The 18092-nt window shown below is 40.6% G+C and overlaps 2 protein-coding genes and 1 pseudogene across 5 annotated transcripts in view; 2 read left to right on the plus strand and 1 right to left on the minus strand.

The window, feature by feature from the left end:
• The window catches only part of MARCHF1 (membrane associated ring-CH-type finger 1), an 830879-nt gene extending 824798 nt beyond the window's left edge, over positions 1–6081 (plus strand). For all 4 annotated transcript variants that reach the window (XM_055144580.1, XM_055144581.1, XM_004606143.2 and 1 more), the window contains one exon: positions 1613–6081. In XM_055144580.1, the coding sequence (XP_055000555.1) occupies positions 1613–1911 (299 nt within the window). In that variant the 3' untranslated portion in view covers positions 1912–6081. The remainder of the gene's footprint in view (positions 1–1612) is intronic.
• A 4476-nt stretch (positions 6082–10557) lies between these two features.
• The window catches only part of TMA16 (translation machinery associated 16 homolog), a 31700-nt gene continuing 24165 nt past the window's right edge, over positions 10558–18092 (minus strand). The window contains exons 6-7 of the mRNA XM_055144866.1: positions 14301–14343; positions 10558–11497 (exon numbers count right to left, since the gene is read on the minus strand). Coding sequence (XP_055000841.1) covers positions 11314–11497; positions 14301–14343 — 227 coding nt within the window. The 3' untranslated portion in view covers positions 10558–11313. The remainder of the gene's footprint in view (positions 11498–14300; positions 14344–18092) is intronic.
• On the plus strand, positions 13833–13980 carry LOC129406684 (small nucleolar RNA SNORA48; annotated as a pseudogene).

Raw genomic sequence — 18092 nt, forward strand, 5'->3', positions numbered from 1 at the left:
TGTTCAATCTTTGGTATCCCATACGGTCCCTTGAGCACTGCCAGAAGTAATTCCTGAGTGCAGAGCCAGGACTGACCACTGAGTACTACTAGGTGTGGCCTCCAAACAAAGCAATAGTGTATACCTTGTATGTGTAAGGTCTCACGTTTGATCCCCAATACTCTATAACCCTCCCCCCGCCCCCATCTTGGAGTAATACCAGGTATGGATTGGTAACTGCCCAGCTTCAGTGGGTTCTATGAATGAACCCTCTGACCTGTTTCAAGTGACCCCTGTGCCCCAGAGCACTGTTTGGGACCCCCACATCAAATAAATAACAGGCTGAGCAATGGAGATCTCTTCTCTAGGTTCTTAAAAGGAATAGCTTTGTTGTCTGATTTGGCCACCAGGAGAAAGATGTAATCCACAGGTTCTTCCTTATAAATGGCAAATAAAGCATGCTCTATCTCAGGCTTTTGAAAAACTTTTTAAACATAGAGATAACCATAGAGACATAGAAGTCAGGGAAATGGTAAATAAACACTATTTATAACAATCAACAATTCCAGATATTGTCAGATGTTCCCTGGGGAAACAAAATTACCCTAGAGAAGGACACCTTGAGTCAATGTCAGATTTTTTGTTTTTACATAGATAAAACGGAAGTAAGTGGAAGCAAGGCCCTCAGCATGAGGGAAACAGGGCAGTTTGTCCTGCACTGAGAAGCATAAAGCCAATGTCACTACTAATTTAATATGTAAAAGTCAATAAAACCAAAGTAAATCCATAGGCTCTCACTATCCATGTTTTCTATCAAGCCTTTATGAGTTTATCATAATGAACACACTCATAACTGACAGCTTTCCACAGCAATGAAGGTATTTATTATATCCATTACCCCATGCTGATTTGATAAGCAGAGAATCTGAACCAGATCATATATTTAGCAACATAATTATATGGGGCCTATATAGTGTTACAGCTACAGAAATGCTTATGAAGCATTTATAATAGACAACCAATTTCTAGTTCTGGGGATGAAAATATTGATGTCTGAGAAAAATAATCATTCTCGGTGACAAAACATAAAATTTAGTATAAATGACTAAAATCCTAAATTTTATGCATTTCTAGGCTTAGGAATTTGGGAATTCTTCCTCATCCTGCTGAATTATGGCAGCTTCTTTCTCTGTCTCTCGATTTCAAGAGGATTTAGGGTAGAGTGAGAAACCTGTATGTACAATCCCAGATATGTACTTATGACTTCATCTTCTTAAAAGGACTTCAAAGTGGTTCCTTCACTCACTATGTTCATTTCACTTCAAGATTTAGCAATAGAGTGAATGTCAAAGTATCAAAAGTCTAATGCACTATCTAATAATCCTAATAGGTATACTTGATGTGAGAAATTCGATCACGATAGCGAGTAAGAATTTTTTCACATACTAACTCTAGCTGAAAACAGTTTAGCAATTTAAGTTACAATTCCTAATTGTTATTACTTCTCTTACCGGGAAAATTTAGCAGGCAGGCATATCTTTGGGAAGAATGAAGGGGGGGAGTGAAATTAAACCTACTTATATTAACAACTTGTTGCTAATACTCTTTCTTCTTCTTTTTATAAATATCAAAGGTGTCCTTGAATGGCCATTTTGGACAAAACTGGTTGTAGTGGCCATTGGCTTCACTGGAGGTCTCGTCTTCATGTACGTACAGTGTAAAGTCTACATTCAGTTGTGGCGCAGGCTAAAGGCCTACAACCGTGTGATCTTCGTGCAAAATTGTCCAGACACTGCCAAAAAACTAGAGAAGAACTTCTCCTGCAATGCCAACACGGACATCAAGGATGCTGTGATCGTGCCTGTGTTACAGACAGGTACAAATCCACCGCCCCCTGCAGACGGTGGCCCACCTGAAGTCATACCAGTGTGATGGAATCAGCCAGGAGTTTTCCTTGTGGAAGTTTCTAGCCCTCAGCCACTACAACGACAGAAGTGATCCTGAATGACTTATCTCTTCTACCGACTTACTTTAACTTACTTTATTCACAAAAGAAAGAAGAGGAGGGAAAAACACACAGGATCTCTGGAACAAAGTCTAGAGTGAAAGAGGAAAGTGAAAAGTTCGTTTGATACGGAATGATTTCTAAAGACAATTAAGAACCACTGGAGCAAGGAATGCTTTTAAGCAATGAAGAAAGACTACATGGACACATACTTTTCACAGTAGCAGGAGGAAGTTCAAGAATACAGACTTGAATTGCAGTGTGTGTTTCTTCTGGGGTCTTGTAATGTTAACTATCTCATCTGGAAATAACATACTTGTTTTTAAGCTTAAAATATGTGCAGTATCCCTAAGACACGTCAGAAGGAACCTTGAAGGAGGCATCTTTGGATATTCATACTTTGGCAGTCAATGATTTTAATGGCTATAGTGGAGTCCAGTTGTTTTGACAGATGCATGTTGTTAAAATAGATGTAATACACATTTGAAAATACTACAATCTATGTTTAAACCAACAACAAAAGTTTTTCCGAGATTAATGGGCCCTGGTAAATACCCAGAGTTGAAAATGATGATCTTGTCCTCTACTTTGTTTTTTTTCTAAAAACAGCACTGCCCACTGAAAAATAATATGAGCCACAAATGCTGACCATATGTGTATATTTTAAATTTTCTAGTAGAAAGTAAAAAAAAAAAAGATAAAATTTTAACAAATTTTAACACTATCCACATTATTGTTTCAACACATCCTCAACATAAAAAAAGCAGAATACTTCCAATCACTTTATTTTTCTTGCACCACACATCTGGCGGCTTTTGCAGGCTATTCCCAGCGTGGTGCTTAGGGACAGGGAGGCATCATGGATCTAACCTGGGCTCCAGCTAGCAAAGCATGTGCTCCATCAAGCCCTCCGAGCCATCTCCCTAACCCATAACTCTTTTTATGAACCAGATCTTCAAATTCCACTATGTATTTTATCCTTCAAGCACCTCTCAATTTGAGTTAACCATCCTGACTAGCATGTCCCTAAAAACTAGTGACCAAGACATTTCAGTTGAATATTTATTAAAAATAACCATTTAATCCAAAGGCTCATAAGTGCTATGATTTTACATAGCACTAAAGTGATCAAATCTAACATCCAATTAAAGGGTTAGAAACAAATGATTTCTTTTAAAGGGTGAGAAATCAAACTACAAAAGGGGATGGGAGGTGGGGAGAAAGAAAAGAAAATCTGCAGTGAAGTTCTGCTACTCACTTTGGTTTGTGACTATAGAGCACCTATGACAGGGAAAATAAAAATTAAATATTTTGTTGTTAAGTGTGTAAGGTTGTTTTTTTTTTTTAAATCTACATGGTGTCAAATTTACAGATGAGAAATCAGAGTAAGCATTTTGACTTTTAAAAAGCTGCCAGTGTTTTCCTTGCCCAGCTGGGAAGCAAAAAAAAATACTCCACAGATTCTCTAATAAGTAATAAATTGAGTTGTTTAGGTTTGACAGTTCAGTTGATTATTGTATTCTTTGCATATTCATGTAAAACTGAAGCGTGAATGATACTGCAGTGAGCTAGTTTAAAGACTTTAGATATAGTGATCTGTCAAAGAAAGATGTCTTACAATGAAAACAGGTGATTTATTTTTGTTAGCTGTCATATTTATTATTGTGGAAAAACAACCATGATGATGGCCGTAGGAACCAAAGCATGGGTATCGCGTTGCACAGACCTGAATATCAATTGATCCACTTTTGTAATTATCCGTGTGCTTGTTCTTCAAAAATTATCATAGGAAAAAGAAATAACCCATAATAAGGAGAGAAGAAACATGTTGGTCGTGGTTGACAGCAAGTCCAAGTAGTCCCAATTTGTAGAGATAAAGAGGTAAACAATGTCAACTTTGTGTATGTGTGTGTGTGGCATGGGTGTGAATTCATGTATATACACGGGGAATGTCATGGTTCTGTCAGCTGGGAAACAAAAGGCTTAAAATTTATCTTTCTTAAAACATGGAGGGCCACGGAATAGTCATAGGGAACAAAATGGAGGGAATTAAATTGCGGCCAATATTTCTGTGCAAATAAAAGATAAACGTGGCATTAAAAAATGACATACTTCAACAAATTAAACCTTGCATTAAGTTCATTTTAGATATTCATTTTTAAAGGGTTAGTAGAGAAATGTATTTATGGATAAAAAAAAACTTTGGATGACTTAACAATATCACCTCACCCAAAAGATTGAACCTGATTTTTCTGATGATTTGTCTGAGCATTTAACTAATCCATTTCTCCTGTTGTTTAGCAATGGCAACAGTCACCAGCAAACAAAAAATTATTGATCTCCCTTCTGTTTGTCCTAGAAGAAAAAGGATTACCTACCTTAATTACCACCAAAAATAGTTTGAATTCTGTATAGACCCTAAGCAAGATTAAGTGTATAGATCATTTCATGGTGAGAAGCAATTGGCTAAAATAAGGCAGCCTTTATTATTCTACAACTAATACTAAAAAACATTTTTAGAATGAAAAATAAAGGCAAGCACTAGCACCATGCCCATAAAAGATGTGTTATTTTAAAACAATACCTAAATTTGCAAAATGAACATTAATAGGGTTTAATGAGTAAGAAAACAATTTAGTCCCCAGCAGTTAAAAGTCGTATTCTGTTCTTCTTTCCTGGCCTTTTAAAACCCTAACTTTTGAGTGGAAATCTTTGTTTAAAAGTCTTCCTACAATGCCTTCCTAAGGGTCAAACAACTCTGCATCTATTGTGTGGAGGGCCACCTTGTCCCTTCAATCAAAGGACAAGGCTTTTTGACATCTTTGCAGACTGGAGGTGATCCTCAAGAAGAAAACCTGCTCCCTGGATGACAACCGTTTCAAAGTATGCTTACCTGCTTGTGTGAGACATAAAATGAAACTGAAACAAAAGATTCAAATTGAAAAATGAACTGACGGTTCGTTTAAAAACCTTAATTTTATAACATGAATCTGTGCTACTACCAGAACCAAGCTGCACAGATGATTAGGATGTTAGTTTTTATAACTAAAAACTATCACTCTCATTGTGTAGGACCAAAAATTTAATAGCAAAGGGATGAAACTCCAAAACTATAAAAAAATAAATCAAAATGGCCTTAAGTTTAAATACAAAAGCAACAAAAATGGGAGAGGAGGAAGGACTCGGAATCAAAGGGGTCTCATCCGCAATGGAGAAAGTGAAGACAGGTGTATGCCAGTCTTCTCAAAACGCTCCAGGACTGGGCCAGGAGAAAGCGTTTAGGGGGGAGGAGCTTGCCTTGCATACAGCCAATCTCAATCTCGTTCAATCCCCAGTCCCCGGACCACAACCAGGAATGAGTTACAGGACCAGGAATAAGTGCTAAGCACAGCTGGGTGTGATCCAACAACAAAACTAACAAAACTATCCAAGTGCTCTATGATTAAATCTCAGCAAGAGTGGATAGTACAGACGGTTCCAGTCCGGAGAGAGAGATCCTTATAGTTATACTCATCTTGTTTTGTAAAAGTTTCTTAGGTACATTTACTCTTGGCTAGAAATTTAGCTCATGATTCATTAACACATTTTAGATGACACTGGGGTAAGGTAGGAGATTATCCCATCTGCCTTACATAGGCTACGTTTCCTTGCCAATGAGTATTTTGGAATAAAGTAGTGCTCCAAAACCATCATCATCATCGTTACTAGTTGTTAGAGAATAACAGTGTTAGACTTACACAGTTCAATTAAGAAAGATGAAGACCTTTTTTTCCTGTCTGTAAATCAACCCAAAGGTGCTATTTTACATATCAATACAGTTGAAAGGAAGTACTGTTATTTTGGGCTAGTGTTTTTTTTCCTCCACAGCTGAAGAAAGCCCATTTTGAAATTGGATATTGTGTTACAACAAAACAAGGAAAATTTATTTTAACTGTGTGCAATTTTTTGAGATGAACATTTGTACTCTTTTTGGCTTTACCTAATTCTCTTGCATTAATAATTTACTGTTTTGTGAATAATGTGTACTAAGACAAATTAAGGAAAAGAAAATAATTATCTGTGAAAGACTTTGTATATTAAAAAGTGATCCAAACCTCTTTTGCGTTTTCTATACTTTCTATCAAACCATCTGGGGCTTTCTGTGGGGGGATTTTCTATACATGATTTATCTGACTTCAGACAGGTTTGAATTATTCAGGTTTTACCCTGGTCTGTTTTGTAGCAGAGTCGAACTGGGTTAGATTAATTAGCATCCTAACTAGATGACATAAGCCAACGGACCCACTGTAGAGTGAAATAAACAAGCAAATGAACAGGAAAACATCCAGAGATTTTTATAAATACATTTATAAGTATTTTTAAATACTCCATAAGGAAAAAAGTAAGATCACAATGTGATCTGTGGGATTTTGTCATGAATGAGGATTGACTATACAAAAGAGTAGAAGAGCATTTTTATAGTCAGAGCAATTAGATTCAGATAATTTCATAAAAAAATAAAGACTAAGCTTCATAGTCTATATCCAGTCTAGGAAGTAAAGGAAATGTCCCTCTCAAAGCCTCAATTTTTGTAAGTTTGAATGCAGGGCAAATAAACTGGTTGGCCCTGGAAATGAAGACTAATTATTATTGGAAAACTGTGAATCATGGTTGATTAAAATGAATTTTTTTGGGGGGGAGGTTTGGGTCACACCTGGCGATGCTCAGGGGTTACTCCTGGCTCTGCACTCAGGAATTACTCCTGGCGGTGCTCAGGGGACCATATGGGATGCTGGGAATCGAACCCGGGTCGGCCGCATGCAAGGCAAATGCCCTACCCACTATGCTATCGCTCCAGACCCCTGGATTTTTTTTTTTTGAAAAAACTAAAAAGTGCTCATTGTTGGTGAAAGCCTGAGAGATAGTTCCAGGGGATTAAGGCGCTTGGCTACTCACTGCCCAGCTCAGCTTAGCCGCCCCCATTGCAGACGGTCCCCGAGCCCTGCAGGGTGCCAGGAGTGCTCCCAGCGCAGTCAGAAGGCCCAGGCACAGCTGGGTGTGGCCCAAACCACCCTGGCGCACCGAAAAACAAAAACAAAAATAAAACCTTGTTGTATTCGCTCATGATTCTGCTCAAATTGGGTATATGAACTATGTACACCCTTATTCCACCTCCCAAATTAGAACATTCTTAGACCACTAATGTTTTTTAGTGTGTATCCAACTACTGATTTCAAAACCAAGAGTTGTGACAAAGATGACCAAAAACTGCCGAAGTGTGGGTAAAGACACCTCACCTGAAGAAAAAGGCAACGCAGGCAGAGGGATCGGTTAAATACTGAAGTCCTCGGGCCAGAGCGATAGTACAGCCGGTAGGGCATTTGCCATGCAGGTGGATGAACCAGGTTCAATCCCTGGCACCCCGTATAGTCCCCGAACACTATCAGGAGTAATTCCTGAGTGCAGAGCCAGGACGTGGGGACCCAAAAAGAAAAAAAAAATGTACTGAAATCCTGAATAAGAAATACCAAGTAAGAAATGGTAAGTTAAAAAATAAGCCCTTGTGGGACTGGAGCGATAGCACAGCGGGTAGGGTGTTTGCCTTGCACTCGGCCAACCCAGGTTCGATTCCCAGCACCCCATATGGTCCCCTGTGTACCACCAGGGGTAATTCCTGAGCGCATAGCCAGGAGTAACCCCTGTGCATAGCTGGGTGTCACCCCCGCCCCAAAAAAAAGCCCTCGTGGGGCTGGAGAGATAGCACAATGGGTAGGGTGTTTGCCTTGCACAGAGCCGACCCGGGTTCGATTCCCATATGGTCCCCAGAGCACTGCCAGGGGTAATTCCTGAGTGCAGAGCCAGGAGTGACCCCTGTGCATCGCACTCCCAAAAAGCAAACTAATAATAGTAATAATAATAATATTAATAATAAGCCCTTGCACCTGGAGAAATACAAGGAATGAGGCACTTGTCTTGCAAAAGGTCACATGCCCTCAGGGTCTCCAAGAACCACCAGGAGTGATTCCTAAGCATGAAGCCATGGGTAAGCCCTTTCCCTTAGTATAAGGAAAAAAAATGCAAATTCTAAACAAACTGAGCTTGGAAAAACAATCTGAAATTCAAATCATTTCTGGCCCTCTTGGCACCACAACAGAACAAGCAGTTTGTTGAAAATGTGACAGGATTCAATGCAGGGCAACCGACTGCAGCAGATTATATTCTGGTGGGGATGTCTATGGTAGGGGATACTATGCTTGCACGGGGACAGTGGCAGATGGAGAATGTCTAGAGGGATAGTATGGCAGAGAGGGCGTTTGCCTTGCTTGTTGCATGCCTTGTTGCATTTTTGCATGCCTTGCTAAGAATAATACTGCAGAGCATTGAGTAAGCCCTGAAAACCACCAGGTATGGCCCCAAAACCATTAATAAACAAAATCAATTATGGTGTGAACCTAAAACTGCTCTAAGAAAATAAAAATAAAACCTGGTTTGTGTTTTTAAAAAAGTGGTTGGAAACAAAAATATACCTACAAAATAAATACAGCATTTTTTTTTTTTTTGGCTTTTTGGGTCACACCTGGTGATGCTCAGGGCTGATTCTTGGCTCTGCACTCAGGAATCACTCAGGTGCTCGGGGGAACATATGGGATTCTAGGAATCGAACCCAGGTTGGCTGCATGCAAGGCAAACACCCTGCCCGCTGTGCTATTGCTCCAGCCCCAGCATTTTTAAAATTATGATGGAAGGGCTAAAGAGATAGCTCAAAAGTAGGGATACATGTGGGAGGCCCCAAGCTGGATCCCCAGCACCAGATGCCATGTCCCCCAAGACTACCAAGACAGAGAACCTGATTATCAGGCCCAGAGTCAGGGCGAGTATTATCTAGAGTGACCCCAGGACTCCTGAGCACTGCTGAGAACCCCGATCCCCACCACACACACCCAACTGATGCCTGGCAGGACACTGTAAGGACCTGAACTGGAACAGCATATTTTAGTATACAATTTTTAAACTTCACCAGCAATCCTGGAGAATGGAATAAGAAGGACAAAACTAGGAGCAGCGTGGCCAGTGAGGAAGCTACGCCATGCGGTGTAGGCACCATGGGGCGGCTTAAGAAAGGGGAACGAGGACAAGGACTGATGGGGCTATCTGACATTCCTTACCGGACCAAGAGTCAGAAATACTAACGGAGTTAGATTGAGGGCAGGCAGGGAAGAGAGAGAGGAAAGAATCAAGTATTAACTTAGTCTTGAGAAACTAAGTAGGAAACATGGGGAGACAGCCAAGGAATCCAGCTCAAGGATCTCAACCAGGGCCTGGCAGACACCAGCAGGCCAAATCCGGCCTGCAGCCTGACAGACATTTTTCAAAGAAGGGTAGTCGAAGATGCAAACATGCACCCTAACAATGTCAGCTGTGTCTAACCTACAACACCTAAAGTATTTACCCCCCGGCTCTTCACCAAAACAAAGCAAGTTACTTTTACTTTGTCCCATGGCCACTGTGTTACAAAGACACTGCTGACCAAACGGGAGTCCAGTCCAGGAGAGCTATGGCTGCACGAGGAGCACGTCCTACACAAATTGACCTGGCTACCATTTAGAGCATCCCTCGACAGAGAAGTTCCATGTGGGTCCGAGAGAGGGCGCTCCACAGCTGAGAGCATGGTTCCCACGCAAGAGGCCAAAGGTCCACCCCCAGCTCATGGTTGCTCATAGTTCCCTGGGCAATGCTGGAAGTGGCCACTGAGCATGGCCAGTTCTGGCCCCAAAACTGAAAAAAAAAAAAAAGACAGAAAAATTATATCTTTAGGCTACTCTGGAAGGTACAAAAAAAATGATCTTTAATAGCAATGTAAATCTGTTCTGACTCCAATCAGTGCTCTTATGGGTTGGCTTCCCTCCCTCTCACCCTCCCTCCCTTAGCAGATGGAAAACAGGGAGCAATGTCTGGGGAAGTGGGATCTGTCATTTTCAGTTATTCATCCATGAGTATGGCTTTTAGAGCATTACAGCAGATAAAAGTTTTGATTCCTTTTAATGTAATTTGTGACTTGGTTTTTTGTAGTCATTTTAAAATGTAATACGAACCACCTCTTAAAGAAAATGAAAATTTCCAATGACTAATAAGACAAAAACTTATTATGTAATCATAAAATCATACTTCCAGATTACTAAAGTACAAGGATATTGACATCAGTTTTATCACTGAAAATTAACTATGACCGTAAGTGAAATTATAGAAAAAAAACTAATTTTTCAGAAGTAAAAGACCTGTAACATTTTAAATAAACTGTTAACATGACTGTCCATAATCTAGTCAACCTTAGCATTTTTTCTGTTCTCAAAAATACTTAAGTACACTTATATTGCATTTTTAGATGAATAGATTCCTGTGTTTAACAAATTCAGCCACATCTGTTTCTCCTGGTTCCTGAATAGCCCCCTTTAATCTTTAACCTCTTAGTGAAAAATAACAACTGAAATAACTGATTTTTCTAATCCTTAGTACTGTCTCCACAAATAAAAAGTAACCACAATAAGTCACCTTTCACAATAAGCAACAGTAAAAATACACACAACAGACACAAATCTCATCATATGTCCTTTTTAATCAAAAGATAACAGATTTAGTACAGCAACATCACAAAAATAGCCACTTTTTTATACCATGTAACTCTGGCTCAAAAAATAAATAAGGTAAAATAAGGTAAAATCCATTCGTGTCTATGACTCCCATTATCATATTTTCTTTATTTCATTTATTTAGGTTTTTCTTTTTTTTGGGGGGTGGGGGACAAACCAGACAGTGTTCTGGAATCTCTCCTGGCAGTCTGCAGGGGACATGCATGCAAAGCATCCACTCCAGCCCTTTGCCAAAGGCCTCATTTTTGCTAATTTATAAGGAAAAGAAAGTATTTAAGAGAAAGACTTTGGACAAACTAGCCCTAACCGATACTTTTGGTATCGGCACTGCTCATAAAGTATCCTTTGAGAAAACAGGTTGCTGAAGACATTCTAAAATGTGAGATTAGGCGGGGAGTACATCAAAACATTTGTCCGCATTCAAATTGTTTTCCAGTTTCCAAAATTCAGACGCAAATGGATTTTGCTGATCACCTCTATTTTAGCAATTTAGTGTAAATGGAAAGCAACATTTATTTTAAATAAAAATCTTCCATTGTTTTTTACAACTGCAAAATGGGACGGGGTGCGGAGGTGGGAGGCTGAGACTCACTTTAAGCAATAAGTTAAACAGCAAAGTCTAGGGTCTAGACAGTTATTTACTAGAGTTAATTCAAGTTTAACTTGAGGTCCTCAAATTACTTTCACATCAAGTAAAGACAATTAGGCCACTGCAGTCATTTCCTCATCTGAGTCACTTGACTCATCTCCTAGTTTCAATTGCTCTAAGTCTTTGTCTGCAGCTGTCGTGATAACTTTCTTCTTGCGCTTCTTACGAAGTGCATCTTTAGCACACATTTTTCTCATTTTAATGTTTGGTAATTTCTTCAGATCAGAATCCCATTCCCTAGACAAAAGAAAGAACAGAAAGGGTTGGAAGGGGTGAAGTGAGGAAGGAGAAGGCGTTACAAATCACAAAAGCATGAGAAATGTATAAATCAATTCCAACCAAATGTATTCATTTAGAGAAAAAGAAATCCCAAGGTGCAGATCAATAGAGCAACGAGGTCTCATTTCATACCAGAGACTGGCACACATTCGAGAGAACAAAAACAACCAGTTTTGGCGTGGATGCAAGGAGAAAGAGGCTCTCCTTCACTGTTTGGGGGGAATGCCAACTGTTCCAGCCTTCTTGAAAAACAATATGGACGTTTCTCAAAAGACTAGAAAATTGACTTCCATTTGACCCAGCAATACTTCTGGGAATATATCCCAGTCAGGGCAAAAAAACACAGAAGCACCATCTGCACTCCTATGTTCATTGCAGCACTATTCACCATAGCCAGAATCTGGAAACTACCTGAGTGCCCTAGAACAGACAAATGGACAAAGAAACTATGGCATATCTACCCAATGGAATACTATGCAGCTGTCAGGAAAAATGAAGTCCTGAAATTTGCCTATAAATGAACATGGGATGGACAGTATCATGCTGAGTGAAATGAGTCAAAAGAAATGGGACAAATAGAGAATGATTGCATTCATTTGTGGTATATAAAAATATATAGTGAAGACTAATATCCATGGCCAGGGAAAACAGGGATTAGGAGGTCTGGTCAATGGTTGGAACTAAACACAAGTGTGTGTGGGGCTTGAGGGTAGGTAGGTAAGATAGAGAAGAGACCAGTATGACAGTTAATAGCTGGGAATAATCACACTGGACAAGATCTGAGTGTTAAAAGAAGGTTTGGGATATTCTTGATCACTGTATCACTGTCATTCTATTGCTCATCGATTTGCTCAAGCGGGCACCAGTAACGTCTCCATTGTAAGACTTGTTACTGTTTTTGGCATATCGAATACACCACGGGTAGCTTGCCAGGCTCTGCTGTGTGGGCGAAATATTCTCGGTAGCTTGCTGGGCTCTTTTAGAGGGGCAGAGGAATTGAACCCGGGTTGGCCACATGCAAGGCAAACACCCTACCACTGTGCTATCACTCCAGCCCCATCCTTGATCATCTTTCAGTATCAATATTGTAAACCACAATGTTCAAAAGGAGATTGAGATAGGAAGATGGGAGGAGATAGGGAGAGCTAGGGGAAGATGGGTGGAGGGAAGAGGGGGGAGAAGGAGAGAGAGAGGGAGAAGAAAAGCACCTACATAGAGGCAGGCAGGGGGTGGGGACGGGGGGGTGATGGGAGGGAACCTGGAGACACTCGTACTGGGAAATGTACATCGGTCGAGGGATGAGTGTTGGAATACTGTGGGACTGAAATCCAACCCTGAACAGCTTTTTAATAGTCTATCACACAGTGATTCAATAAAAAGATTAAAAAAAAATTTTCCAAAAACTAAAGCACTCGCTCCCCCCTACCTTTATTTAAGGGATTTTCTCATTAATCTACAATAGCTATACAATGAACTATACAAAGATTTCCAATATGGAAAATGTTAAAAAAAAAAAAAAAGCACAGAAAACTATCACTCCTGGAGGTGCCCGGAGGACCATCTATCTGCCAGGGATCAAACATGAATCAGCCGCATGCAAGGCAAGTGTCTCCTGTAATGTCTTTCCAGCCCCAGGTTTTCATTTTAATAGACAATGTAAATCACAGTTAAGTTTCAGTAATCACTAGCTATGGTTGTAGTTAAAAAAGTAAACTTTCTGTTTGCAAGCTTGGCATGTTTTGTGACAATACCGTATTCAATTAAAGAAGCAATGGAAAGACTATCTGGAGAAAAGAACTCTGACCAGCAACACTAACATTTTGTGTTCATTTCTTCTCTTGTTTTGGCTTTCCTTGGGATGGCACATACAATGGTTAAGAAATAAAAAGCACATTTATATATATATGATTAATACTAAATGTAAAAAATAAAAATAAAGTATAAAAAAGAATATCAAGAGTCTCCATGCCTGAGCTCCACCACACATATCAGGGGCCCACCTCTCCTTCTCCTGGACTCTACTCATCAAATATCACACTACTCACAGTTAGAATTCCTGTCACTGGCAGGGAAGGAACAAAAACAACTCAGGAAATTCTCAGAACAAGGTCATTAGTGCCCCAAGGTAAGGGTGTTTAATGAACTTGGAGAAATGCACAGGTTAATAAATCAAAGTGTAAGAAAGAATGAGAGCAGAAATGAGAAAACTATAGTCAGAAATGGCAGAAATGAAGAGCGAAAAAAAAGCAAAAATAAGGGTGATATAAAAAATACAATAAAACGAATGAGCAAAACCCCTGGCAATGGGCAAAGAGATAACTCATTGGTGGTGTCGCTCTTATACCTGTCCAGGGCAAAAAAATCTGTTCTTTGTTCCTGCTAGCTTGATGGCTGGTGGTCAGAGATATTGGTCAGAGATATTTCATGCTTGGGGCACATGAAGAAAATAAATAAATAAATAAATAAAAAGGTATAAGCAGCAGAGTAAGAGCAGCTGATAAAAAGATTAAGGAGCTCCAACATGAAGGAAAACTCTAGAAAATAACAGAAGATGGAAAAAAAGTCTGAAAAGAAATAAATGGCAAACCAGAGAACTATGGAATCAGTTTAAGAGGAAAAACCAAAGAATCACCAAAGGACCTGTACTTTGTACAAAGTCTTTTTGCCCAAAAAGACATTTTCTTTTAGGTTAAAGGCTAGACTCAAGATATATCATGCATTTTATAAGCTGCTTCCAGGAAGTAAAAAAAGAGAGACTCACCTAAACTTTTTCAGATTTCCTGAATTTACAATATCTGGAATTTCTGAAGAAAAATAATTACATTTATTAGAAGACAATTTATAAATTATGACATTTTATAGTTTCCTTTTTCAGCTCAGATACATTAATAAATGATGAGTGCTACAAAGAAAAAGTTTAAAAGACTGCAAAAATACTAGAGAAGAAATAAGTTTTATAAATTTAAGAGCTCAGATTAAGAATATGATTTAAATGCTGGAGAGATAGTGCAATAGGTAGGGCGTTTGCTTAAGACGGCTGACCCAGTTAGATGCACAGATCCCCAGCATCCCATATGGTCCCCCAAGCACTGCCAGACTAATTCCTGAGTGCAGAGCCAGGAGTCACCTGAGCATCAACAGGTACACTCCCCCTCTCCCAAAAGAATATGATTTAAGAAAACGCTATTAATAAAATATAGCATAGAATTGAAGACATAAAAAAAAATATGAACAAATCAAAACTTGTCTTTTTCTTCAAGCCATTAAAGTTACCCAGTCAAGCATAATTATTAATCCCCTACAATACTAGGTGAAGTTGATGAAGAATATGCACGAACATTTTTTTATTGGTGGAACATAGTGGGCATTTATAATTAAAAAATTAATACCACTGAAAATATTTGGTTAAGCAGCAAAATATTAAAATGCGATACTCATTAATGTAAAGGGTAGATTAACTCTACTGGACCAGAGAGGTAGTACAATAAGACACCTGACACGTGTGCAGCTGTCCGGGTTCTAGTCAGGCCCCACATGTGGCCCCCCGAGCACTGCCAGGAGTAGGCCCGAGCTCAGCCAGGTGTGCTCAAAGGCTCCCACCCCCGTCTCAGTAAAAGCTTTTGACACAGTTATAAGCTGGCTTTTGTAATAGTTTCAGAAAATAACAGTGAGAAGATCTAGGTGCTAAAATCATACAACAAACACAAAATTTAAAAAAAAAAATCCAAATCATAAAAGCCCAGAGTTGGGGGTACGGGATGAGAGGAGCCAAGGGTGGGAGGGAACAGACACGCAGTGTGGGCGTGCACTGTTTGCACGAAACCTTATCAGGAACGGTAGTGTAAGTCATGTTGTCTCAAACAGAAATAAAACAATTACCCCCTCGCCCCCCTGAAACCTGGGGCACGATGGCTCAGAGCCCCTGCTGACAGGGATCGGGAAAGGGGGTCAAGCCCTTGGCGTCAGACGTGTACCGAGCACAGTCCTGGCAGCTGCACGGTGGAGGCCAGCCGCTCTGCTGTCTCATCTCCAGCTCCGAGCGGGGGCCTGTGCAAGCATGAAAGTCAGAAAGCAGCGTGTCACAGTGTCCTACGCCGAGCAGCACAGCCCTAACTCTCGTAGCCCCACTAAGTGTGAGTCCCGGTGAACACACGTACAATCCCCGCCATTCAAGAGTGCGAACCTTGGCCATCACTCTGGGGTCAAGAAAGGCCAAGTGTGTGTGATGTGCAATTTGCCCCGAAGAGCACTTAAGGCTGTGCAAGCACCACAGCTGGGTGGTGCACTGCAACCATATCGCCAAGGAAAAGACAAAAATAGATTCTTTTAAAGAACGAATAAAATAAATCAGATATACCATACGGAGGGAGAAAGGCACAGGAATCTGAATGAGGAGCTAGAGGTGTTACTAGCTCGTCTTTTCTGAACTTTACCAAACAGGATTTGGCAGCACTTTGCCCACAAAATCCCAGGTACTGGAGAACTTGTTAAAAGTTTATAAAACTTCCTTTTGCCAGATACCCTAAATCTAGAAGAAACACCGGGGCATGGTTAGAAGAAGACTAGATCTGAGTTTTAGTACTGGTTCTATGACTAATAAATGCTTGATCTTACTATTACTATTACTTGCTATTCATCTAGTGGCTACATGTTTCACGCTCAGGATAGAAGAGCAAAAGCAGAGACCAACTGGGAGTTTGTCAGGATGGTACCAATGAGATGCTGGTAGCTAGAGCTAGGACAGGGGTGGCAATAGCAGTGAAAGTCATTGGCTCTAAATATACTAGCGAGCTGGATATGGGTGTGAATATAAACAACTGGTAAGTGTGACTGCACTGACTAAAATATGGATCTTACAGAAGGAGAAAGTTTCAGGGAAAAAATGGTTTGGGCCATTTCAAGTTTCAAATGCACATAAGATATTCAGTATAGATTTTTAGACAATCCCAAGTTTGCTGATACAAGTGTGAGTTTCAGTGAGAAGTCAGGGTTAACGATGGAAATCTGGAAGTTATTAGCACTTAGATGGCTTTTAGAATCATGGATTAAATGAATGCAACTCAAGAACTAGTATCACTGTATCACTGTATCATGGTCATCCCGATGATCATCGATTTGCAGGTGCCAGTAATGTCTACATTCGTCCTAGCCCTGGGATTTTAGCAGCCTCTCTTTACTCGTTCTTCCCAGCGGTGCCGCATTGGAGGCTCTTTCAGGGTAAGGGAAATGAGATCCATCATTGTTACTGTGGTTGGCATATAAAATACGCCAGAGAGAGCTTGCCAGGATCTGCCATGCGGGCAGGATGCTCTCAGTACCTTGCCAGGTACTAGGCTATAAGAGGTCCTGAGGCTGAGAATACAGCCGTGCATGCTTCCGGGAGCTTTGTTTTATAGTGTCTGGATCTTGGCCCTTGATGGGATTACGGGGGTTGGGGGTAGTCTGGTTGTGGTTGCCAAGCTACTGGAAAATGGGGGATCTGGGTGGAGGAGACCCAGTCCCGATCCGAGGAGGCTTGGAGGTCTCAGACCCAGGTCCCGCACACCTGGGTTCCTTTGCTGGCTCCTTGAGGCTCGTCCAAACGTGTGGAGAGGGGCCTTAAGCATGGCTGTGGCTGGGTTCTGGAGGTCTTCGGCTACCAGGGCTCTGTTCGGGGCAGGGAGGGATCTCAACCTGCCCCCATCCGAGAGGCCCTGGTGAAGACAGCCAGGTGTGGGGCAAGAGATTCTGCTATAAAAACTAGTAGAAATGGAAAAGTGACAAGATCCAGAGACAGGAACCTGGCCTGTTTTTTTTTTTTTAAGTTTGCAAATATTTTTTTTTTTTTGCTTTTGGGTCACACCCGGCTATGCTCAGGGGTTACTCCTGGCTTTTGCACTCAGGAATTACTCCTGGCGGTGCTCGAGCGACCATATGGGATGCTGGGAATCGAACCCAGGTCGGCCACTTGCAAGGCAAACGCCCTACCCGCTGTGCTACCACTCCAGCCCCAAGCTTGCAAATATTGAGTTTTGCAAATATGAGAAGGATTCTGTGTATGAGCTGGAAGTATGACTGGTCAATTAGGAGAAAAACTAAAACTGCAGTGTCTTCTCCACCAAATGAAATGTGTGAGACCAGCAAAAAAAAGTGACCATCGGTATTAAATGCTGCAGAAATGTAGATGGAGTGTCAAGGCTCACTAGAGCAATTTGAAGGCTCTGGGAGACTAGTACTCCGAGGTGAGTGGAGGGGACAAAAATCTAATTAAAATGGATATGGAAAATAAATGGAGACTACAGCCATAGGTAAATTTTACACTTTTAGAAGATACTTACTGATGAAAAGAACACGAAACTTGTTGAAACTCCCCCTCAACCTCTAATATTAGGTACTCTGTCATGCATGCTGATAAATGAAGTCTTATTTAACCATTAGACAACCCGCGGGTGGGGGGGGAGGGAGGAGTGCTATTTATCTCCAGTTTTGAAACTGAAGGAGAAAAACAAACCCAGGAGGGCTTCCTTGCCTGTTTATGCAGGGAGCTGTAAGTTCAGATTTATAGAGTTCTAAA

Source organism: Sorex araneus, chromosome 7, assembly GCF_027595985.1.
Source record: "Sorex araneus isolate mSorAra2 chromosome 7, mSorAra2.pri, whole genome shotgun sequence".
Lineage (NCBI taxonomy): Eukaryota > Metazoa > Chordata > Mammalia > Eulipotyphla > Soricidae > Sorex > Sorex araneus.